Below are 26706 nucleotides of genomic sequence, written 5' to 3' on the forward strand. Positions count from 1 at the left end.
TTGAATGATTACTTTATTACATTAATTGAAATGAAAAAAAAATTGAATAAGTGGTATTCAAATGTTGCATCTAACCTTGCTGTTGCATGATGCCCCGTTTGACGGTACTTCTAATTTTGTTCAATGAAATTCAAGAGAAGAATGCAGAGCAGTGTGCAGAAAATATGGAAGACTGATTTTAAACTGTACCCTTCCTTGACCATCTCCCTCCCTCTCGGACCTTCTATTTGCTCTCTCAAAATGAAAATTTTTTTCACCAGATATTCACGTGAATGGTATGGTTATGTATGGTTTTATTAACTGTTTTTTATTGTTTTTAATCTTTAAATCTGAAGTTTGATAATTTATCTTCATGGTTGTTTATTTCTTTCACAATAACTAAATGAAGCTCGTTTGAATCATTTTATTAAAAAAATTGTCGAAACTTATCTAAAAACATCACTGCAGCTCACCTGGTTTCGTAAATAAATATCTAAGGTATAAGCAAATAAAACATAGGCGAATGATTGTTTTGACTGGAAATTTGAAATCATTTAACGACACAATCATGCGATTGAGGCAACTTGTTGACAAACATTAGGTATACCGTGTAAAATTCAATTAGAAGCATAGCGGAAAAAGCCCATTGCATCCACACGCCTTATACCAGTCAGTTTTCCTCTTCTAATTACCAGCTATGCGCAATCTAGGTTGATTTCCGTGATGGTATCAAGCGTAACAGCAATTCGTTGCTCGTTGTTTCACTTTTTGTTTGTTTGGAAGAAGCGCTCGACACCTGCTCATCTGCTTAACATAGTTTGAATTGAACTTGACAGCCGCTGTCACTTCTGCCGGCCTCTATGTACACGTTTGGTGGCAGTGAAAATTATAATTCAGTCTTTTGTTCCTCAGTAGCCCATAGCGTATGGTGGCTTCATCTGGGTTTGTACGAAATATACTCCGTTGGCGCTGAAACGGCACGGAAAAGACAAACGGAGAAAATTGTTATTTATGTACCTACTGATTTGAGAAATCTAGTTCCGACACGGCTCTGGACTGTATTTAAATCTGAAGAAGGGTAAAATTCGGTCGTGGGCGTGTTAGAATGTTGTTCTATACATTTGTGATCGGGGGCTACCCACAGAAAGTCAACAATAAAATTATGCAGTCTGATGAACAGTGCTGCGAAATGCTAAATATTTTACTCACGTCTTTGCACAGTGCTCGCCCATCAATATTCGATCGGAATCAATCTCATTGTTGTCAGTCAAGCCGTTTTCCTGATTACGATCGTCTTCACCCGGCAATTGCTGTTGATGTTGCTCGACTTTATACCGGCAGAAGCCAAAAAAGTAGGAGAAGTAGCTCGTACACTTGGTCGCCCAAAAGCCGGTTTTACTGTTGATCGACTCGGCGAAAAAGACAGCTGCCATCATGTGGTTGCAGAGGGGTTGATCTTTACGATGGTTTACCGGCCCATGGTGGTTGTTCATCACACCGGATCAGATCGAAAACCGAGCAGCATGGATGGAAAAGAATCGAAATCATCATATTTAGTAAGAAAATGTAGCTCCCGGGGCGGTCATAAATTCTCAGTTACGATCGATTAGCTTCGATCATTTCTCGTAGCTGACATTGGAGCTTTAAGTTCACGGATATAAAACACTTGAAGTTACCTGTAATTGGCTGGCAGTCATGGTCCTTAATATTAACAGTAGAATCGTATCACACTGCCCGATATTTTAGGGGTTGAATCGATTTGATACTAGATTGAGCATAACCACCTCCCAACTTACCGGGTTGAAATCTTAATTTTTATCGCCTCCCCCTCCCTCCAATACTCACTGGATGCATTGTCGCACATCGGCTGCGCCTGGCCCCCGTTCATGTAGAAATCGACGTGGCCGCAAGTTTCAATTTTTCCGTAGACCCCCGCGTTGGTGTGTATCACATCGACGAAGTCGGCATCGGTCAGGTCCAGCTTCCATTGCTGCCGAGCGGTCGCGAAGAAGGGAAGGGCCGGATCGAGACCTAGAAATTTGCAACCAATATGATTCTAATTTGCCTATAGTGAAGCTTCATTAATGAGGACTGGTGTACCCTGAAGGCAGCTGCTTATGGAAAGTAATCTAAGGCAAGTATCAGTGCCTTCACTGTATCACATTAAAAGTCCTGCAGTGGGTCACGGAGCGTTGCCCTGAATTACTTACATTTAATCGATCATTGGGCACACATTCTATTTTTTGTTCTAGGTTATAACCTCAGTTAAGATGATCGGGTAATCGATTAATCTACTTTTATGAACTTATTTCTGATAACCGCTGATTAGTTTTAACTAGATATTGGTGTTTAAGATATAATGATAACTTTATAAGACTTTTTTGGATTTTGAGAGATATAAAACGACCTCGTGGGGGCAGTAAAGTAATATTCAAGTGAAAAAATAACACATTGGGTAACGGACCTATTTTGGACATCACTACAACTATTTTCACTCATGAATCAAGTTAACCATGAAAATTATAAAAAAAAAATAGTTAAAGCTGTTCGCTATCATTCTATTAAAACCTAACATTCAATTTAGAAGGGCTTATAAGGGATAGAAAATTGAAAATAAAATTTTGATTTTTCACAGTTGAGCTGAATCAAGCCCATTTCAGGAGAATGTGTCATTATTGGAGTCAACTTCAAGAGGTTTTCTGCACAGCTGTGATGAATTAAATAACTATAAACATGTGCTATGATAAAACACTCAAAAACTGCTGTAATTCAATAAACTTTTTGTATTGAAACTCATATCTTGACACAAAAAACCTATCTCGTCTATAAAATGGGTTTTATTAAGAAGTGTAACCAAAAAAGTTTAAAATATTTAGTCAACCATTAATACAAATTTCAAATTTTCAATGAAAATTTTCTGCCTATATAAAATATTCTTCAAATAACCAATGCCACCCTCAATGTTGCTCTGTATTTATTGTTCTTCCTAATGCACAACTACATTTTCATAAGAAGTTTAATAAATTACACAAGCCCACAAAATTCACATTTTTCCTAGTGCAAAGAATAGAGCTAACTTCTATTAAGTTGGGTGCCTTGAATCCAAATATGAAAATAGACAGAATATTCGACACTTTTTTGGCAAAACTTAAAACTATTATAAAAAATTTTAAAATAAAGGTATTAAATTAACTATCAACTTTTCCCAAGACCGCAAGTAACATTGACTTCTGCGAAAAAAATCAGAAAAGTTTCTTTTGGTTTACTTTTCCCCATTCTGTAAAATATGAGAATTTCAACGATTTTTTTAAAATGTTTCATTCCATTTTGAATATTTTATATTTTCAGAAGCAAAAATCAAAGCATTTTGCAGGCTATAACTTTTAGGTTTTATTAAAAAAAACCTTTCTTATAACGTACTTCAGTAATGCCAGATATATGTACCTGTTATGATATCTTTCCAATTTAAAAATAAACGGATAAATTTAACTATTTAAGATCATTTATCATCGTCATGATCTTAATATATTTATTTATCTTTTTTTTTTATTCATTTTATATGTTTTATAAATCTATTTATTTATTTATTTTTAAAATAATAAACTCTATATCATCCAAACTAGAGTTGATAGACAAAAATTGTGCAAGGTTCGAGTTCAGGACTCCAAAATCTATTAAATTAACTTAGGCACGAAAATGCTGTATTCTGAAGTTATCGATTAAATTCTATAAATAAGTTTTTGAAATGGATGAAGTTTCTATTGAAAATTTCATCTAAAATGATAAAAAACTTACCTTTTGATCATAATATTTTTGTATTATCAATTCAGTTCGGAATTTTACAGTATAGTTTTTTGAAATTTTTAAATAAATTTACTGCATTTTATAGTCAAACTATTTTAATTATTTGAAATATTTAAAAAAGTTTGTCATTGTTTTTTAATTTAGAATTTTTGCTTTCTGAAAACATAATCTTCTTTGAAGATTAATTTCAAAAACACAGTTTATCATCTCTTTTGTCATTGTCAGGACCCAATTTTTCAATGCACGGCGAAAAAAATATTCAGAGCTTGAAATGCACTTGATATTTATAAACGTTCCACTTTTTTTTTAAATAATCTTTTTAGAATTGATCATTATTATTAAACTTCAAAAAATAATTCAAATAGCAGCTTTAAAGCTTAACTTTAACGTTTTGAAATGTTTACAACAAAACATGGAATTCCTCTTTTCAACTTCTAACGTATAAACTTTAATTATTTTTAAATCAAATTCAATCATACACTCTTTTTTCTTGAATAAAATCTTTTGTTCGAAATGAATTTTTTACTGAACAATTGACATTTCATAATACAAATATATTTTTCCCATATTAAAGATATTATAATTAAATTTTTCAATCAACTTTTCAATTGAAAATAAAGAAAGGAAATGTAAATTAAGATGATTAAAAATTACCAAATATTATTATCTTGCTAAAAGAGGTTATATATGCTGATCTGACCTGAAATTCATTTGAGAATTTGGATTAAATTTCTTTTGAAATCTCATGTTAATATTTATGTGTTCTATTTCTGTGCACTGATGCTCATGTCTCAAGCTTTAAATTCAACTAAATAACTAGTTCAGAAAAAGCAACATAATTTTGAATATTTTTTAAAGACTTACCGGATTTATTGTGCATTTTTGGTCTTGTTTTCACTTTAAGTTGAATTTGAATTTCGATAACGATATTTTTCTGACCAAGATTTTGTTCAGATTGGCCCTTTTTTTGACAAATTACTTTCCACCTGTTTCGACGTGTTTTGTCCCAGATTTCACAGGAACCTAGGGGAGATGGGGGCATAATGGCCACCTTAAGGAAAACGGTTATTTAACCATAGAAAATAGCTATAATATGGAGGTTACATTATTGTTTCGTGTTCAGACACTTGAAAAGCCTATTCCCTAACGGGCTGAAACGTGAAAAACTAGATGAAAATGTTAAAAAATGCATTTTAAAAAATTTTGCCAGAAGCTGAAAACCAGCCACTCAAACAAACAAACAAATCCTCATGAAAATTTATTTAAGAAAATACGCACTTTCGTAGAAAAGCGTAGTTCTCATTATGCCTCGGGTGCTCGTTATGCCCTCATCTCCCCTTTTCTCTTTGGTGATAAACGCCCTAGAAGCGACAAGTCATCTGATGTCCTTCTAGTTATTGGTGACATTTTTTTTAAATTGGAGAGACCCTTTTTGAAGAATATTTTTGTAATTAATCATCTGACAATATCATTTGGTTGAAAATAATCAACTCAAAAACATGAGGGGCACTAAGATGGAAGAAATAGAAGGAAATTTGGAACATCGTTCAGTTGGGCAACTCCATGCTCTAGAATTTATAGGCAACTCATGCACAAAACAACTTTTTGTTTTTCTGTTACCTTTTGAAGCAAAGCTGATTATAATCGGCTTATTATATTAATTTTTATTTCATTAAACATCCATTTTATAAGACACATAAGCAAAACATTGGCTGACAATCCAATAGGTCGAAATTCGGTTCAGGGAATGGTAAATAACACCTTTTTTGATTTTGAGGACCGACTTTTTTTTTATCTTGGGTCTTTGAGTGTTGATTTGCAGCTGATTTTAGCTTCAATTAATCCTTCTAGCAAAGTGGTTTTCAAAATGGTCAGAACCACTCCTGGGGGGCGTTGAGAGCTTCCAGGGGGGTGATGAGCATTGCGTTGATTTTTGAGAGGCGTTGAAAGGGCTCAAGGGGGCGGTGAAATCATAATTGAATTCGAATAACAAAACTGCTCAGTATTGAAATCATAAAGCGAAACTTAAAAATAAACTCCATGTATAAATTTTAAAATCCTTCATTTGAATTTACCTACAATAAGCTTTCCAAAGACACTTTTGCACGTCGGCAATATACGCAAATGAAATAAATTTACAAAAATCAATAACCGGTGGTTAACTTATCTTAAAAATAATAAAATTATCTACTCAGAGTTTGTAAAACTATTTAAGTCACGAAAGCTGTGTCACAGGTTATAGATTTTTGTGAATTGTCACAAATTCCACATATTCACAATTCACCGGCGAAACATTGATTAATTGTTGCACAAAGAACTGTACACACTATAGAATTTATTTTTTAATTTTAAATTGAGATTTAAGGCATCTGTGAAATTTTTACATATTTATGGAAAAGTAGGTGATTATTGAAATCTGGTATTTTCTATGAATTTGGTTTTCAAACCAGCTGAACGGTGCATAAGTTAAGTACCTTTACAAAAAATTGCAATTGGATGCAAAGCTGCTGTGATACAAAGTAATAAGTACAATATAAATTATTACTGTTGTATTCAGTTTCATTTGCCATCAATTTACTTTTAAAAAAAATTACTACTCAAAAATTTGAAAACATTTTTTTTAATAGTACTTTGTTAAACATTTGAAAATAGTATTATTTCTGTGAAGGTAAATTTGTCTGAAAATCCTCCATATTTAAATAAGAAAAAATTGATTAAACATTAACACATTTGGACTCAACTTTTAAATATCTTTTGAGATGTTTTTGTCTAAGTTTGACAACGAAAAATTAAATTTTATATTAAACCTCATGTTTTTAGCTCGTCTTGGTACATTTTCGTATCCGAAAATTATCACATTTTCAAAGGTGATGGAAAGTATGAGAAAAAAATGAGATATCAAAGAAAGAAAGAAAGAACAATTTTTAATTGAATTAGTTTCAATTTGTGGCAACTAGAAATATTTTTAGCTAACCGGTTTTTAACACATCGACTAAATAGGAGATATCCCGTTTTTTTCCTTATACTATACAGGTAAAAATGAAACTTTATTCTACAAAATGAAAAACAACACTTCTGGTAACTCAAGGATACCCGTCCACTTTTATAAATTTGGTCCAACGGTTTCTAAGTTATAGAACGCCAAATATCAAAAAATCTTGCTTACAACAAGTCAATGCGAGAAAATCGATAACATGTCCCGTAGATTTATGAAAGCTTGGTAAAAGAGCTTAGGATTTTTCCACATTTTTTAAAAGTTTTTTAGAACTTAACAACTTTAGAACTTTTGTAGGTTGGTCCAAAAAACTGACCTAAGGAACATTTCAGCACAATCGGACTTGATTTAGGGATGCCTCAAAGCGCCTAAAATTTCGATTTCTAAAAAGTCACCTAAATAAAAAAGGAACCAAAAAATTGATTTTTGTTTTATCTCACGTAGCTGGCACATTGTCATAATTGACCAAGAATTTATTTAGATAAGATTATAAATCAAACTGTTGGATCTTTGATAATTCCATTTCAGAATTTGTCAAAATTTACTAATGTTATTGATACCTTTATATTCTTTAGAAACACGACTAAGTAATGAATTATTTGGGTAGGGAAGAGTGGGGTATCATGGGCTCTTTTTTTTTGCTTCGTAACTTCTTTATTATAATAGATAAAAAGAAAAAATAATTTGAAACGTTTTCTACATTTTTCAAGGTATCATTAGGTTTTTTTTTATCTCTCCAATACTAGATCTCCAATGACTAGATAACTTGCAAAGTTTATGAGTTGACCCAAAACTGAAATTTCTATAATTCATTTAGTTATTTTAAAGCATTTCAGATGAGCAAATAAAAAAGAGAGTTGTGTATGATCGAATAGTTCCTAATTCCTGGCTCTCAAACGTTTCGGCAAAATTCCTCATATAGGATTTATGTTCTTCTCTATCGCATTGGAAAAAATGGACGAAATATTTTTCATAACTCTTTATTTAACATAAGAAAACTTAAGAACATAAGAAAGCAGTTATTAAAAGCTTTTTTTGGTTTAAGTTCTGAATATGTATAAAAACATAAAAATAAAGGTGGCCCACGATTCCCCACAAGCTATGATTTGCAAATAGGTCACGCTTGTTAGTAAAAAAAAGTATATAGGTAATCATACATTCCTTTTTTAGATTGCATCGCTCAATGCATGCGAGCAATATGGCCCGCAGTTTTTTTTTTCACATTCATTTATCTTCGCTCCATTACTTCCAAAGGCAGATAACTAGGTAGGTACCACGATTTAACTGTACAAGATGTTTGGATACAGGTTTCTTGAACTTGACATTTATCTTTTTCTGCTATGAATGCTGAACTGCCACTTCCGGGGCCATTATTTGAAGTGAAAAATGAATCGATATTCAATCGCTGTTCTGAAGAAGGTACAATTTCCATTCATTCATACATCAATCATTTTTGGAAGGCTTTTATCTCATTATATACTTGGCCTTCGCCTTATTGGCAGTTAAATTATCAAATATTTTATCAGATTTCAATGAATAAGGACCAAACTGTGATCCAATCTTAGCTTTTTAATATATTTGAAAAATAAACCCTCTGTGCGAAACGCAGTGTAGCTCAAGAATCAATGGTTGCTGCTCCCATAGGGTCGTAAAACATGCTACTTAATGGCTTGTGTGTCCAAGTACCTAACTCCGATCTCCCACATACTGAAGTAGTTTAAAACCTGAATGTTCACCGGCAACTCGTTGATCTTAACATACATACATTGCGCGAGCGGGTACAAGAAAGTTTACACATGTTTTGGAATTCGATGAGCAATTCTTCTGGTTCTATAGTATACGGTAACTAACTGATGTTCATTGAATAGAGGACACGACGTAATTTTGAGATTATTCAACTGCAAAAAATCGTCATCTTTATAAAATTTAAAAATAATACAGGAAACACTCGCATCGCACTATTGTCGAAAAAAAAATCCTTCGCAGGGAACTTATGGCTTTAGTTGTAAGTACAAAGAAAACTTTTCCAATTCATAGATATTAGAAATACGCATATAAGTATTTGACAGCGCTATTAAAAATTGAAAATCGCTTTTATGAAGGTGTCTTTTCTTTGTTCATTTCAATTTAATACTTCTAGGACCGCGAAGAAATCTCTAAAATCACTGGAACAAATACTTGAATTTTATTATTTTTGGAAAAAAGACATCGTGAGGAGGTTTAACGCAATACGCAATTGACCTTCTTGTTTTTCGGCTGTCAAAGTTGTACGCATATACAACATTAATTTCAAAAATAAAATATTTTTACAAATCCAGATTTATGAAATAAAATCCAAAGGATTTTCTTTGTTGATTCTTTTTCCCTTTTATCATCTATCTGTAATTTATCATCTTTTATCAGCTTTTAAAACTTCTTTACATTTTCAAGGCTTATTAAAAGCATGCCATTATTTTTGATGGTGTTTTAGAGAATTGTTATAAAACGTGACATATTTTGGGAAACATATTGATCGGAATCTAACGTTGAAAAATCATATTGTAGGCATCCAAAATTCGATACACTCGATGATGAAAATCTCACAATTTCGTCACCAACATTGACCAACTTAATTTTGGCTGGAGTATAAACGTGAAGATTTTGAAGAGAATATTTTAATCAGCTTTAATGAATGCAGCTCCAAATCGGTATAATAGATTCGAAACAAGACTTTGAACTTGATTTAGCGTTCTTCGCCTTGGAGCAGCGCCGAAGATGTTCTTTGGATAGCGAAATTGAACCGATTAAAAAGATGACTAATAAAATCAACTCAAATTTTTGGAGACAAATCGATACAGATTCATCCATGCTTTATTAGATTATTATTAGGGTAGGTTTTTTTTTAATTTTTTTAAAGATCTCGATTGGATATTGTTTTGTATATGAAATACTCTATCGAAATGCGGAATTACTTTCAAGCTTCGTTTGAGTCTAAGCCACACTAATAATTTTGAAGAGGACATTTATCTTTTTTGAATAATTCAGAAGGCGTTAGCTAAGGTCAGTGACGAGATTAGTATTCAGATCAATTCAGGGGACCGATTTTTTTTGCCTGCCCGAGATTATCTATTTATTACGTCAGAAAACTCCGTTATTTCAATCAACCTGAGAACATGAGAAAAACCTAAATCTCAGGTCTGAGAAAATGTTGAAGTGTTATAGCTAACAAGATCACAGGATTTACTGAAGAGGACGAGTGACAGCTACTGTTAAACTCCCTCTTCAATCAAACAAATGAGAACTACAATTAGGTTGTGTTTATCAATGTTGTAAATTTAAGTTCAAAAACATGTTTTTCAATTACAATAGTTAGTATTTAGAAGGAACTATAAACACATAAAACTATATAAAACACCTACTTAACTTATTTGTCATTCATAAAGAATTAAAAAAAATCATTCAGAAAAGTCAAGGAAGATGCTGAATTTGTTTTTTCTTGTAATGATTCAGTTTTTTTTTAAATCAAATTGTAATGATAGAATTCGCAATACAATTTGATAATTTATTGAACATTAATTGAAACTCTTTGGCTCAACTCGTATCAAATTTAATGTTTATTTCAAAAAATGAAAAAAAAAATTCTAAAAACAGTGAAAAAATCTGAAAATTATACTTTTACTTACTCCGATTTCAAATGGGAATCTTTTGCGTAGTGTAGAATGTTTTTAATTTGAACAGTCATACATAAGGGTGCCAGAATATTTCTAACACGTATCCGGGCTGAAAAAATCCGCTGTATTATAAAAAATACACCTTGAAAAATCCGGGCATAATATTTCAAAATTTCCAACCCAAAATCTGGGCAATATACGGGCGAATTTGAACCAACCAAGAAATTTTTCAACAAAATTCAAAGAAGAGAACACTTAAGAACATAATTTTTCATTGAAACATTTATTTTAATCGTATTAAAGGCTTCAAAAAATCGGTCGTGTTGATTTTTTGAAACTTATTTAAAAAATTCGTTTTTGGACACATTTTTTTCCAAGTTCCAGTTTTTCGTTTGATTTTTCAAATAAAGTGAATAAATCCGGGCTTTTTTCAACGAAATCCAAGCGGACGACAAACTATTCCATAACTTTGTACCAAATATCCGGGCAAGTCTTGATAAACCGAATGAAATTATAAAAATTTCACTGTAAAAATGATTAAAATTTGGCAGATACGGTTTGTAGAACTCTAATATTTTTCGGTCGTCATCAAACCCCTTGTCGTACCACCAGAAAAAAAAAATTGGTGGAAAAATTTGCCAATCTGAGGCTTCGGATTGGATTGGAATATCCAGATATAACTACTGGCGGAATTGGATGATTTTGGTCGGGAAAACGTTTATTCGGTGAGGACAAAGTTTTCACCAACAATCCAGAGTCAATTCAAGACCTTAAAGATGAAATTCGTGAGACTATCGAAAGCATTAGGACAGCCAGTTGTCTATTTGGTTGGGGAAAATTTCATGAGAATGAAATGGTACTGAAGGCATGGTCATAATAATCATTTGGCTGAAGTTATTATAAGCTAAAAACTGCTATCTTTCTTTATAATGTGATGAAAATCCTATCATTTTTATTGATTTTTTTTTATAATATCAAAATAACACCTCTAAAAGAATCGGACTAATCACAAAAAAACTAGAGATGTACCAAATAGTGGTATTTGGCCAACGGCCGAGTATCGAATCGAAATTGACCTTTCCAACTATTCGGCCAAACGAGTATTTGGCCGAATATATGATCAAATATTCTGTCGGGTTAAAAAAAATATTTAAAAGCGATTTGATCAATTTCTTTTATTTTCTCCCATCTTAATTCTCCTCATGTTTATGAGTCGATTATTTTCAACCAGATGATGTATTATACAAGATCTTTTGAAAATTAGATAGACACCTACTTGTGATTCATCTAATTTTCAAAATATCACCCATAACCGAAAGGACATCAGATGACTTGTCGCTTATAGGGGGTTTATCACCGAAGAGAATGGGTTCCTGTGAAATCTGGTACAAAACGGGTCGAAACAGGTACCGTAAACTGGGGGAACTTTGATCAGCAGAGTAACTTTGATCAACATGAAATTTTTGCAGATAATCATCATTGACTAAGTTCAAAGTTAAAATATCTGAAAACTGTTTACTACGTTTAAAAGCATATAAATTATGTCTGAGTCCCAAAGAATAATAAAAGTGTCTTATTATTCTTCTTGTCTTTGTTCATGTCTTTAATTATTTTAACATAAAAACATTAAAATGATCAAAAACACAAAGTGGTTGGGCCTACCATGGAGCAGAGAACGCAGAGACATCCGGAACACAGGAACAGGAAGAAACGTGGACCACCAGTACCATACGTTTCAAATGGGCAATATCGTTGGAAGCATGCTAAGAAAAATGCTCTTTGATGAAGTAACCATGCGTATTGTGAAGAAACTCATCCGATCACTAGGACCATTCTGGAAGGGCTGGAAATGATTTATTTTGTACACAGAAATCCTAAGCCTTAGATTAAAAGAATTTTGAAGAATATATATTATAAATGAAAGCATCTTAAGTTTTATTTTCATTGCTAAACAGCTGAGGATTTCAGTGTACAATCATTTCTGGTCATCGACCAAGGATAAAGCGCCTTTACTCGCTCTTGAAAATAAACAAAAGAGAAACGGAAAATATCAGTAGATCATGAAACCTTTCGAGGTCTGTTTAGAGCTCGAAAAGTTTCTTTTTTCATAAAAAATATTCCCCCTCACATTTATTTTACATGATATATGCACAAAAAAAAAATAGAAAAAAATCCTGGAAATGTACTCCGTATGCCTTATAAATATCGGAAATTTAAACATTATAATGCAATCTTCTTGTGCATACAGTAGTCATAGAAAGGGCTCACCCCAAACGCTTCATATTCTTTATATACCAAAACTATATAAAATCATACAACACAGAAGATTAAAATTCCAATAAGGTTGGATCTCACCAAATAGGTCGACAGCAAACATTCTTCGCTGATTTGGAACCATACATCCAAAAGCCACGATATCTCAATTTTTACTATTATCCGGTGATCACATAATATTAGGAAAAACCACATCACATTGTGGAAATCATGTTATTTCACTATCATATGAAACTAAAGCACTTTCTTTGAAACCCAGTTAATATTCCATTTTGATTTCCTGAGTTTTCTGCGCTTTTGCTTTTATCCGACGTCATTTGAGTTTGTCTTAATTCAAATTTTCTTTTTCACTTCATTTCATCGACAGAATGGTATGCTTTTAACACTTCGGTCTGCTCATAATTCACACCGGAACCCATTCCGATGAGCTTTGCACATTTGAGCAAGCGTTGAGAACTAATATTCTGCACTTCATGTTGTTATGACAATGAATTTTGTCTGTTTATAACTAGCGAAAACATTCACTTTACCGCCATGAAAATTGCTGTGCTGTGATAACTAATTGCATAGATTTTTCCGAAATGATCCGATGTAATGTACAACACTTAAAACCTCTTCTTCTGTGGGGGAACATTTAATTTCACCCAATCCTGGTTTATCGAGCTTGTTTAAGAGCTTATCAATGCCGTACAACTCTTTTCTCCACACGAACGCAGACATTACCCAACTGCTGATTTGCCACATATTTCATCCCATGTATCTTTATTTTAAATCCCTTTAACTTTTCCTCAAACTTTATGTTATTCTTTACCGGTAAGGCAAAATAAAACTTAAAACCAATTCAAAATTAGGGGGTTTCATTCTTCGGACACCACATTCTTGGCCTGAAATTCCACTGTTTCTGAATACGCTGTAAACTGTAACTGGTAAGCACATCCAGTGTAAACTCCATGTTGAAAATAGAAGCTATTTTATCGAAATTTATCCACGTTTATCTTCACTTTTCACGATTTCAAGTTAAAATTTCTTGAAAAAAAATCGGTCATTTTCCATGTAAAAGCCCGTATAGAAAAAATGGCTAAAAACTCTATCAAATGGTTAAGTTTGAAGAAAAAAAGAACATAGGAACAGTGCGACGACTCAGGGAATTGCATGAAGATAAAATTTCATTTGTTTTTGAGGCCCAAAAATATAAAGAAATGATTATATTTTTTGCACCTGATGTATGCAGCAACATTGTCCCTCTTTTGAGTATATTTGTTTTTGAAAGAAAACGTTGAAAAATTCAATCGAGTCCAAACAAAAATTACTATTATCGATATTATGAGCCTTCTGTGCTAAATTGCATCAAAACAATAAATTTGAAGATGTTGAGGTACGTTTAAACCAAAGTGAACATAGTTACCCCGAAACTCGAAATCTGACCACAAATGTTGTTTGAATTTACTGCAACCAATGATCATGTTTAATACTACTTACCTCAGTAAGGGTTTTAAAGCTTTTAGGTATTACGGAAAAGCAACCCCTTTCAAAATTTTCAAAAATGAATGAAAAAAGTGATCAAAGTTCCCCCAGTCTACGGTACCTAACAACTCGAAATAGCTTATTTGGTATCAAATTAGATGAAAGTCTTATTATTGGGGTGCAGAAAAAGCAGCTAAATAAAGTTGGAAACTTCATTACTATGCACGTTTATTACTTGTTTAGCATTGACTGGCTTTGTTTGGGAAAAGTAACAAAAATTGTTTATTAGTTCAACGAGAAAGGTAAGACAAAGTTTAATTATGGGTATGCATACCATGGTTTAATATAAATTTTTATTTCAAAAAGAATTATTTTAAAATGTGTATGACGCAAAGAGATGGATGGATGGATGAGCTTAAATTTTCGATCAGGAGGAAGGTTTTTCGCCAATTTAGTCATAACGAAGCATTTTAAATAAAATTGAAAACTTACCACCCATTGGCGTTTGATTTTTGCACCTGAACTGTGGGTCATCCCTGCTTTCTGGACAAGACTTCAGTAAGTTCTTCCGGAAATATTTTAAAAGCTCTAAATATCGAATTTGAGTTCTTCATCAGACGCAAAGTAATTGCATCGAAATTATCCGGACAGTTTATGCAAATTTAAGAAAATTGGACACCATTAAAAAATTCTAATGCTCTATGAACGTAGTGAGTTTTTTGGTTCTAGAGTTTATATAATAACTTTGTACCTACATAATATTATTTTATCTATGAAATTTTTTATGGGAATTAAACCAACTCGACATCAAAATTTTACAATTTCATATTCTATCCTTCTGTTATTCTCATTACAGAAACAACATATTTATCACTACAATATTTTTACGAATGCTACTGAGATAATTTTTTCTCGGGAAAAAATATCACTAACCACTCGTTGAATTTGTATTATAAAAGTTATACTATTTTCATGCTCAAATTACTAAAAATTATCTTTTCCATACTCATGATCAAGGTTGTCCATTTCTTCCCGAGCGGCTTGAAAAATATAACTCGCTGAACTTTTCGTATTGAAACACTTGCTCAGCTCTGTTGACACGCCGGGCGTATACCCAACCAAAGAGCAGCGAAGGTTTCGCCAGAGTGAAAGCAAGAGAAAAATGAAATCAGCAAGAGCAAGAGAGCAAGAGAGAAATCAGCACATTAACTGTAGGTTTCCACATGTACAGATTTATCTAGACAGGTACAGATTTTCGAGCTCATTTTTGGTACAGAATCTGTACGTACAGATGACAGATTTTCAAAATTTGGTACAGATTTGTACTGATTTTCTATTTTTTAAAACTGAAAAAAGATTCTACATTTTGCTTTCATCCAGTTAATTAAAAACTTTATAGAAAATAAGTCAAAATTTAGCCTTTATTATTCTGACGATAGGAGTTTCTTACTGGGAAGTACAGATTTCCAAATTTGCTACAAATAATTAAATATCTGATTATAATCCTCTAATTTTTAGCAGTGGTTGCGCGCATTTTCTTGTAAGTAAATGCCAATAAAACCAAAGTTCGTAATAAAGAGTGAACCCACTGACAGGTTCCCATAATAAGTAGAACAACATTGAATTTGGATTTATCGCCGCGAATGTTTGCTCTTGGTTTTATCGACCTTTTTTCGGCGAGTTTTAATATAAAAACCAATTTTTACCAGTTGTCCAGACGTTTCGAGCTACTCTGGCTTTCGCTCCTCTTCAGTGGACACTAAAATTATATTTTTCTTTAAACATTCAATCTTAATTTCAATTTTTAATTGGAATTTACAAATTACTGGCAATCGTCTAAACTACTTTGATTTTGGACAGTTTGTTTTGTTTTTCGTTTACATTTGTTTGTCAGTGTCTGTGTTAATTTAGCAATGACAGGGTCGTAAGCAGTTTTAAAATTCAATGAATCCCTTTGTCTATTGACTACATTATCGGAATGTATTGGAATGTATTGCTACAACAGAAAATATAAAAAATTTCATTTATATGTTTTTGTAGCATTATTACTACATCCAACTGATACAATAAAAATTTTGTCTTAAAATTTTGACCAAAAACCACAAAAATTTGAGAACTTAATTTTCCAAAACGCAGAATTTTTTGGGCAACCCAGGTTAGTGCTTATGGTTTCTCAGTCGTTTCCAAAGCAACGATGTAAAAAAAAGTTAAGTCCTTACTTCATAAGGCAAAAAAAAAACATTGATTTTTTCTATGACATATGACTCAAAACGCATAAAACGATGAGATCAATAACACCTGATCTCGAAAGTAATTTTTTTTTTGCGGAAATTCGACATTCTGGCACAAAACCGTTTTTTCGATATTCTAGACCGACCAGACTTTGATGCCCAAACCGATAGCAAACAGTAGCCAAAATAAGCTATCGATGCCAAAATGATAGTATTATTTAGAAGTGTATCTTTCCCGATGCCAAAATAAGGAATCGTTGAAGTATCAATATATTGAAATTCGATGACAAACCAATGCCAAAGTACAGTGTCATTAGCTTAATGATAGCCCGATAAAGTGTTGATTTTACTACAGCAGCTGAATCACTAAGGTTTCTTTTACTTTCATAAAACAGTAATGATTGATCGAAATAATACCATGATTTTGTATCCAATTTACATCAAGTCTATTGAGGTTTGAATTGAAAATAATAAAACAAATTCAGTCATTACCTGCATGGTGCGTGTTGATTTAGTGTTGTTTTCTCTACCAAAACAAAACTAGCCATCATTAAGATATCGTACTTATACAGACAGTACAGTTATGTAAAATTGTGATTGATTCAAAAGCTAACTGACACCTGTTTTAACCAGTTTTAAAGAAGTTTCAAGAGCTCTGCGATGTCTAATTTTGGTTTACTTGATACCTAAATTTGACGTCGTTGTGCTCTCAAAACTTATTTTGAGGCGGTGACCAATCAAGGTATCATCAATGTTTCAGTGGGATCTACACTTGGTTTAACTTTGGTATCCGTATATGAAAATTGAGATTCATTTTCTGGAATTATAGCACCTTTCGGGCATAATGATAAAAAAAATTTGATAGCAGCGTAGGATGGCAAAATTAGGTATCATTTTGCTATGAAACTCTGTTCGGGGAACGTCCAGCAATTGGCTTGAAAAGTATATCATAACTTGTTCCAAACTATCACTAGACTGGTCTATTAATTAATCACAAGCCTTCAAAATGATAATCAATAATAATAGAACGAAAGTCCTTCTAGATCAGGGGTGAGCAACCTTTTGAACTAACGGGCCAATTAAAATTTGAAATCTCGTCGGCGGGCCGCACATAAAATAACAATTTTTTTTCAATTATAAGCAGAGCTTTACGTCATCTTTTATAATTACAAATTTTTGGCAAAACAAATATGAAAAAAGAGAGATAAAATGAATTCACGTGTTAAGAAACAGAAGTTGAATACGACTTTATAAATACCCGATTTTGAAAAGGTACACCGCTAAATCTTTGTCATGTTTAAATTCTATAAAATTTTTAATCGAACTTCTTGGCGAACATTCGTTCTTACAACATTCTTGTTAAAACCGATGATACTATTCGTCATCAATTCTATTTGAAAATCTTCCGGAGGTTACCACAGTGATAACTAAGAATGTGAAAAATATATATTCAAAGAAATCACCGTCTTCTTAGCGTTGGACGTTGAATAGCCAATTGACTTACTCTGATTATTTTTCCACAATTAAAACTTGTCTTTAAAGCCCAGATTTTTTTTCCTACACACGGTAAAAACTAAGTTTTTTTTTTAAATTGAAGATCATTGCATTGAGAGGTTGAACAAGGTAGTCGAAATCACAGAAAGATACACAATTTTACACACATTTAGGCAACTATCTTCAAAAATATCAACTTGATTTTAGAATTTTCATCCAGATTTTTATAATTTTTAATACTATTTTGATATCATTGGGATAGGATTTTCAAAGCTATTTTATGGCTTTGGTAATATGCAATGCAAATGATAAGTGAAATAACTCAAATCTGCCGAATTTCTGAAAAAAGCTTCACAATAATCGTCAAAGACGTCTTGGGTGGCATAACAGAATTTGAGATATTTATTGTTTTTATCAAAAACTAATAATTTTTGTCGATAACTTTGATGCCGGCTGATTCATGTTGATATAAAGTCTAAAATCGCTCACGCAGGCTTAATTATTAAACTTTCGTAATTTTCGTCAATATTCAGAAATTAACAAATTTTCAAAAGGTTTTGTTTTAATTTTTTGCCAGTATTTGAATGGTAACAGAACAAACCTTTTTACCGAATTGGAAAGAATAATTTTAAAAAAATATCTGCTAAGCCTATTTTTTATCATACAACATTATATTTGCTTGAAACTAAAATAATGATTCCATCACGAACTTCGAAATTCCTTTTCGGCTGCTCTTCCGACTCACTTGAATGGATTTTGCTTTCCAAAGTGGTAGGAGTTAAAAAAAAATTAAGAAAAATGAATACTGAATAAAAAAAACTTTGACCAATCTCGTACATATTGGTCACCTTAAATTCACATGATTTTGAAAGTTCTTCAGAACCCTCGATATTTTAACATAATTTGATTGTAAAGTGTTGCCATTTTATCATAATTTGTTAAATAATATGAAGAATAATATGGAGAATCAGGACGTCAAAAACTGAAATGATCAGCATAAATAAAATTAAATTCCTCTATCTATTTTGAACGTCGACAAGATAAGTCTTTTTTACCATCCGAAATGATTTGCCCAAACAAACTCCAATATAACGTTATGCCAATAAACAATATTGCATTTATGACTTGAACAGAACACAATAAATGCTTAAAATGCCAGAAAAAAGTTAACAATCTGAATAATAGTGGGCGAATGGCGAAAGGTGTATTTTTGATCAAGTCGTATAAATTTTCTAACAATCCATTGTAGAAAAATGTTAAGGCAAAAAAATTTTAAAACAGCTTCGCTGGCCGCACTAAAGGGTCTTGCGGGCCACATGCGGCCCGCGGGCCGCGGTTTGCTCATCCCTGTTCTAGATATAAAACTGAGCCTTTCAGGATTTCGGTGATCGTGCTCTGCCCTGCAGTTCTTTTTTTTTTAGAAATCTGATCAACTCAGAGTTTTCAACAAAAATGATACTATAATTTTTAGATATTTTCAAAATTTTAGAAATTTTAAAAATTTTTACAATTTTTTGTTGTTTTAAATTTCTGTCATTCTATTATGATCGGTCTTCTTTTTTTTTTCAATTTTGTCACTTGAAAAAAAAACAGTTCTTCCAAGCCTTAGATCGATAGAACTAGAACTAGACCTGATCAGAAAAAGAAAACGCAATGTCGCAAACGCTTCAAGTTGGTGTTAGATGTTCATTCCACTACTTGGAGATTACATTCTGAAACGGATGCCCCAGATCGAGAACCCCACTTGTCATAAAACGAAAAGCCACCTCACGATATATGCAATTCGGTGCCAACAGTTGACAGTTGAACGTGAATTCACTGTTCCACCGGTTTTCTGATTTTTGAATATGTATGTACATAACCTGTGATTCTTCTGAACTTGATGCCGATTGATTTTTCCAGCGCGTTGCTCGTGAAGCTGAGCACGTGGGCCCCCAAGCTGAATCCGATGGCGTGCAGGTCCCGGCAGCTGAATTCTGGATGGTTCGCTTTCAGCCCAATAAGGAAGGTGGCCGTACATTCGCCGGCCTGTTTGGTGTTGAAAGCTGCAGTCGGATAGCACGGCAGCTTAGCCAGTTTGCCCCAATCCACCACCAGAACGTTGGTCTTCGGTTGCTTCAGGTACGCTGTAAAATTGAGTTACCCAAGATGTGGTCATCTCGTCTCACGGTGTGTTTCGTAGAAGCTCTTAGAGGAAAAAAATACAGTAACGCTTATTTTCCCAGTTGATTTCTACCAAAAATAAAAATATTTTATCGGTGACCCCGCATACAAGTATATTTTTTTAAATATTTTCTTTTGGCTGCAAAAATATTGGTGAAAAACTCCATGGTTTTTTGCAGAATTTTGAAGTAACGGTAACATGAGTAAATTTGAGCTTTAATGTTTAAGTGTGAAAATTTAATATTATGTACTGCAAAATCAACATCATTTTTGTTTCTTGTGTGGAATCGGGTCTGCTTATGGTTTTGTGCCAATTCATTAATTCTCTAAACGAAATTTTTCGCTTAACAACTTAGTCCAAGGCAGCTACTTCGTATCTTATTTGAAAAAAAAAAAAAAAGTTATAAATAATATAATTTCGTTTCGTTTATTCGAAATAGCGCACGGCACCCTTTCAAATAATCGAATTTCATATCAAAATCAGATAAAATCGATTTTTAATAACTGATAAACTAATGAACCTTCTAAAAAACTGAACGCTTATTTTAAATCAATTTACTATCCTTCATTCAATTATGGATTTAGAACTTGTCGAGATAATTTTGGCTCAGGGATACATCGCAAATATTAATTCTACAATTTTAAAAAACTTCAATAAATTAGATTAAATTTCTTTCTGACATCATTATGAAGAATTTTATTGAACCATAAACTTGGTTGAAGCCTGCGAAATTTTACTAGTCGTTTGAAAAATATCAAAGATTTAATTTTGTTTAAAATTTCGTCAAAATTTACCGTGTTTATAGATTTCAAAATGAAAATTTCAAATAACGAGAAATAAACTTTTTCTCATAAGTCTAAATCACTCGTGGTCTTGGAAAAAGTTGATTATTCAGTTTATAAAAAAGTAATTTTCAAATCTTTTTGATGCTCTAAAATTTTACCAACAATGAGCAAAAATTTATTTAATTAATTTATACTTTTTTTCAAAAAATATCCAAAAACAAACGCTGATAGAAAAAAAAACTCCATAAATATCTGGAATCAGTGCTTCAATTTTTTTTTTAAATTTTGCTCGTATATTCTTTGTACCTTATGTTGAAAAATTAGATTTTTATGCATCGTGTAATTAGAAAAAATCCTTGAATGAATCATCATTTCTGATAGCACATGAAACTCAAGGCTAACATTTTAAAATAGATAAAAATTTATTTTATAAATGTGCATGGGGGAGATTGGGGATCATTGGCTACTTTTTTTCTTTGTTCCATAACTTAGTTATTATACAAGATAAAATGGAAATTAAAAATTGTTTGGTTGGTACATTTTTAAGGTATCAAAAGGCAATTCGTTTTAAATTTTTAATAAGTTATTTTGATCAAGTTCTGACTGTTTTGAAATAAGCAATATTTTTTGGATTTAGAAAACTGGTGAGGAATCGTGGGCCACTAAATCAAAATTGACCAAATAACATGCAAAGTTTATACGTTTACTCAAAACTGTAATTTCAAATTTAAAAAGACATACACCGTCTTAGCCGATTTAAGCTTTTCAGACTGAATAAATGACGTGGACAACTTAAGATTAACATTTAACACTCAGTACCGAGATGGGAATCGAACCCATGCCATCAATGGATCAGCGATTACCGTCTTACCACGCTAACCACTCGACCACCGAGACGTACTATTTCATTTTGTACGCAATTTCAGATGATGAAATAAAAAATTTATATAGGATGGAAAAAATATTTTTCATAACTCCTCATTTGGCTTAAGGAAACTTTACAGATAGGGAAAACGTATTTTAAGTTTTAAAAGTGTAACAAAACATAAAAATATAGGTGGCCCAAGATGTGTGGCCCACGATTCCCCACAAGCTATGATTTGATAATTGGTTGCGTTTGTTTGTGTTGGATTGTGATTTTTATCTCAACAGACATCTGATATACCTAGGCTTACCAGACATTTTTTTCATTAAGTAGGACATTTTACTCAAAATACTATGAAAAAGTAGGACGTTTTTGAATCGAAGTAGGACGAAAACAAGGACGCTTTATTTTGAGAATTTTATTAAAAAAAAGTACTCACAAATTTATTTTTAATAAAAATAAGTGGAGATCACAACAAATTAAGATTAAAGAAGTTTTTTTCCCTTTTATGTAATTCTGTTTTTTTAAATTCAATATTTTTTCTTTAGTATTTATTTTTATGAAAAAGGAAGTTATTCTTGTTCTGGAGCATACTTCTCTAAAGAGCCGATTTTTTTTAGCAACTCTTCATTTTTCAACAAATAGGAATGGAACTCTGAACATTCTGCTGTATTGCAGTAAGATAATCGCTCTCACTACGTCAATAAAGAGTTTTCCGCGTTCCTCGGTCCACTGGGTATTGATGATGGAAAAAATCCTCTTTAAGTACATTGGCGTTGTGAGCCTAAATTGTGACAGAGGATTCAAAACCACAGTTCTCAACAATTATTGATCCTATTTATCAATTGTTTTTCGAACTTTCACTTTTTTACTGCAAAGCGTTGAATTACCACTGAAAAGCAATCGTTCCAAAACATGAACAAAACCAGGGTTCTCATGACACGGTAGAAGAAAAATGCCTTACTTTGGATGAAATATGGAAGTTTTGCATTGAAATGGAAAAGCGAAATAAGGATTTCGTGAAAAATGGATCAAAATAACAAAAAACGCAAAGTAAAAAATTCGATAAACAAGAATCATGGTCCTAACCGTAAAAAGTAGGACATTTTGGGTTCAAAGTAGGACGGTAGGACAAGGGTCGAAAAAGTAGGACATGTCCCACCAAAGTAGGACGTCTGGTAAGCCTAGATATACTACTCTCCCCTACATTAAAAAAATGCAAATCGCAACAAAAATATATAAAATAAAGGTTTCGAATCAATGGTCAATTTAACGACAACAACGAGTAATTATGAATCTGAGACTTCTGATAAAATTTTCATAAACTTCTTTTTGATTTTTTCCAGCTCTACGAAAATCCAGCAACTGAATGAAATTTCAAAGAAATTTCTAATCGAAATGTTGTTTGCAGTCTTCAGCAAAGGTGTTAAGTAAATTTAAATCGAAATTGTAAAACCCAGCCGAGTAAGGCAAAAATCACTCTAAGATCTTTCGAGAAATTGCCTCGTTGTTGAGAAAATATTCGAATGATAACGGAATACTTTCAATTATAATTGTCTATCTCGAAAGAAATAATTTCTAGACATAAAAAAGCGATAGTATTTAATACTAATTATCTCTTTTTGACTCCAATTAAACATAATAGTTATTAGAGATGTACCGAATATTCGGTTGGCCGAATATTCGGCGCCGAATACCGCCAAAAAACCGTTAAGCCGAATATTCGGCTCACAGAATAGTTGAGCCAAGTATTCGGCCGAATAGGCCGAATAGGCCGAATAGTACATACATTTCTCTTTAACTCTTAGACAAGATTGTAACACTGCTTCTGTGATTCGATGAAAACTTTAAATTTTAATTAATTTACTTTCATTTTTCTTCTTGTGTGTTTGAGAACGACGCCTAGAATCTGATGAGATATGCTTTTTTTTTACAAATTTTTCAAAAAATCGTCCAGAAACGGCTGCGTGGATTCTTTTGGTAGAAAATATGGTATTCTTAAAATTAAAGATCATCTGAGGATTGGCAACTCTGCTATAGTGAAATATGCTTCTTGATCTGAGCTGAGTGATAATTGTGATTTTGATCTGTTTTAATATATAATTCAGTTGTGTGATGGTTTCTAGATGCAGTTTAAATGGCCTGGAAGTGAAAATGATAGAAGTTTCTGTGTTTTAATGCGTCCAATTGATGAAAAATAGTGATAATTGCGGCTGGAGGAAAATTCTTCGTGTTTCATTTTCAATTTTGTTCCTTGCTCTTCAACGGATCGGGCTGCCAAGTTAATATTTTTCCAGATAAAAAGTGAGAAATCGAATTATTGTGATCACCCCTCGACAAGACGTTACGAAATTGTGGAAAGTGAAACGTAACGCTCTGAATGGATAAATGTCAAATTCGCGGCACATTTGGGAAACAAAATTAGAAGAAAATTGATTGCTTTTTTTAGATGTATCCAAAAGAATGCTGAAAATCTGAGCTAAGTATATTTCCCTATAAACAAGCCTAAAGTAAACGTAATTTTCGTTAGCTATTACGAGATTTGTATTGATTGTTTTGTTGTTGGAGTGGTGTAGTTTCTTTATATTTCAAGTAGAAACCGAATATCCGTGACATGATAGGCATATTAAATTCAATAGCCGTATAGAGTTTGGAACACATTTTGCTGTTAACATTGGTAGGCATTGGTGCGGAACAAGATCTTAAATAGGTATTTAATACAAAATGCTAGCTATGTTAAGGTATTAGATTTAAGCTGATTTGGAGGGGAATCAGAGGCGATAGGGAATGGCCGCAAATTTGTAAGAAAGTGATTATCTGTGATAAAAGCCCCGAACTTTGGTATCGATTTGCGCAATTCGTTTATGTGTATGTGTATTATGTGTACCTCTTTTTTCTCGTATTTCTTCTCATTATAAATTTCTTATGGGCGGTGGTTTCGGTGGTTCTTAATGTTCAAATAATAGCGTTTTTTGCTAAATCTATACAGACTCTTGGCTTGCGTTATTTATATTGCTTTTAGTATCCCTCAGAACATGAAAATCTGTTTCAAAAAAATGTTTATCATCTGCAGATTGACATTATTTCTCTCTAACTGGATTACAGTTCCTGTTATTAGTTATTGTTAGTGATTGATTTTCCATTTTTCCGTTACTTGTTTGTTACTATTTTTGGTATGGTTTTTCCCTGCATAATGTCATGAGATAACTTCAAAATAATTTAAAACAATTACTTCAAAATTCATTTTAGAAATAGAATATACGTTGAACAAAAATAGACAACTTTATAAAGACTTTTATCCAATTTGATAATGATTTCAAAGTTTGGGAATTGAAAACATGTCATGTAATCTTTTTTTTATGTGGAAGTTTTATTTCATTTAACCGGTTCATTTTGAAATAATTTGTTTGATATTACTTTATTCGAATATAATTTAAAAAGGAGTGAAGTTGAATAGTATAGGTTTAAAATATATGCACTACTGTTCCGAGCAGGATTGTCCCATGCGAAAAAACGGGCAATCAAGAAAAACGCGTTTTAAATTTGAAAAATATTTTCTGTTTAAGCTTAAATTCAGATCCCACCAACTTATCAATCATAGTTAAAAGCTCAAGTTGATGAATTTACAACGTAATCTGCCAAAAAAGTCATATTTCTTACAACGACCTGGAGGTTGTAGGCGAAAAATGCTTCGTGTGACATGGAGTATTCTAACTTTCTTCTTGAGATAATGTACAAATCAAAGCCTCTTCATTTCTTTTATAGTATAGTTTATTCATAACAAATACATACAATTCAGTTAAAAAAACGCACAAATGGCTCCTCTCTTCTTTTTCACACACTTTTCCCGTGGCATCAACATTCGATAACATAAGATTAAACAGTTTAAATCAAAATTAATCTATCCCGAAAGCGTTATTTTTTAAATTAAGCATTTTAATAGAATTCTGTCGGATGTGACATTTTTGCGTAGAAAAATGAACAAAAAGACAACCACATTGACCAAAATTTTGTATAAGTTCATAGTAAAGTACATATACTTGTTGTAGTTATTATTCGAAAGTCTACACTAAATTAACAGTTTCCAGCAAAAAAGGAAAAATGATCAAAAAATCACATGGGACATTTTTACGTGGAGCGGCAGTGTATGTACTGTATGTATATATGTACAAACAATGCCACCAACAAAAAGACAAAAACTACCGGTTACAATATTGCTCTTTTAGATCGAATTGTAGGAAATAAAATAAACCAACTACTTGTGAAAGCTTCTGTTATTTGTTATAATATGTTAAACAAGCATTTTACGTTAGCTGTGAATTAAGAAGATTAAACAGGAAAAACAGGATCGTAGGATAATACAGAGTTTATAACCAAGGTCATTGCACTAGTCAAAAGTGTTTCCTGAACATTTCTTTTTACTTTTTAGTGATAATAAGAATTCAAGTTTAACTATCAAAATTGAACACAACAAGAAGACTACCGTTCTTGATTTCAGATTTTCCTCTGCTGCCGGATGACGGTTTTTTTTTATTGTTTTTTTTTTTTTTTTTTTTTTTTTGTAATGAGTTGAGTTAGTGTTTTAAATAAAAGTACTGACAACCCTTGCTCTTCGATTCCCAATAGTTGTCTCGGCATCAAAACTAAGGTCCAGTTCTCAATATTTCTGCAGTCAGGAAATTAATTTATCAAATACTTAATTATCGCTATATTTGTGTTAATTTCTTTGTTTTGGAGTGTAAAGAATAAATGTATTGTCTTGTATTTAGGGTGGTCAGATATTTGCTTGCTACCCACATGAGCGAAATTAACGTAGGATAAAATAAATTCAAGATTTTTTTATTACTGTTCCAAAGAATATTGAACATTGGTCATTCAATGCTTCACATTTTTCATTGTGAATTCTTGAAATTCAACATGATATTTATTGATACGACATGGATATACGCGCGTTCAGGTTTTTTTTCAAATACACTTTTATTACACTTAAATCAAAGCATT

General features: G+C 32.3%; 1 protein-coding gene across 1 annotated transcript in view; it reads right to left on the reverse strand.

Moving 5' to 3' along the window:
- Positions 1-448: 448 nt before the first annotated feature.
- Positions 449-26706, reverse strand: part of LOC129741801 (pancreatic lipase-related protein 2-like) — a 32483-nt gene continuing 6225 nt past the window's right edge. Inside the window, exons 2-5 of the mRNA XM_055733593.1 lie at positions 19754-20017; positions 1776-2010; positions 1189-1482; positions 449-948 (exon numbers count right to left, since the gene is read on the reverse strand). Of these exons, the coding sequence (XP_055589568.1) occupies positions 888-948; positions 1189-1482; positions 1776-2010; positions 19754-20017 (854 nt within the window). The 3' untranslated portion in view covers positions 449-887. The remainder of the gene's footprint in view (positions 949-1188; positions 1483-1775; positions 2011-19753; positions 20018-26706) is intronic.

The sequence above is a fragment of the Uranotaenia lowii genome, chromosome 2 (assembly GCF_029784155.1).
Source record: "Uranotaenia lowii strain MFRU-FL chromosome 2, ASM2978415v1, whole genome shotgun sequence".
NCBI classification, from domain to species: Eukaryota; Metazoa; Arthropoda; class Insecta; order Diptera; family Culicidae; genus Uranotaenia; species Uranotaenia lowii.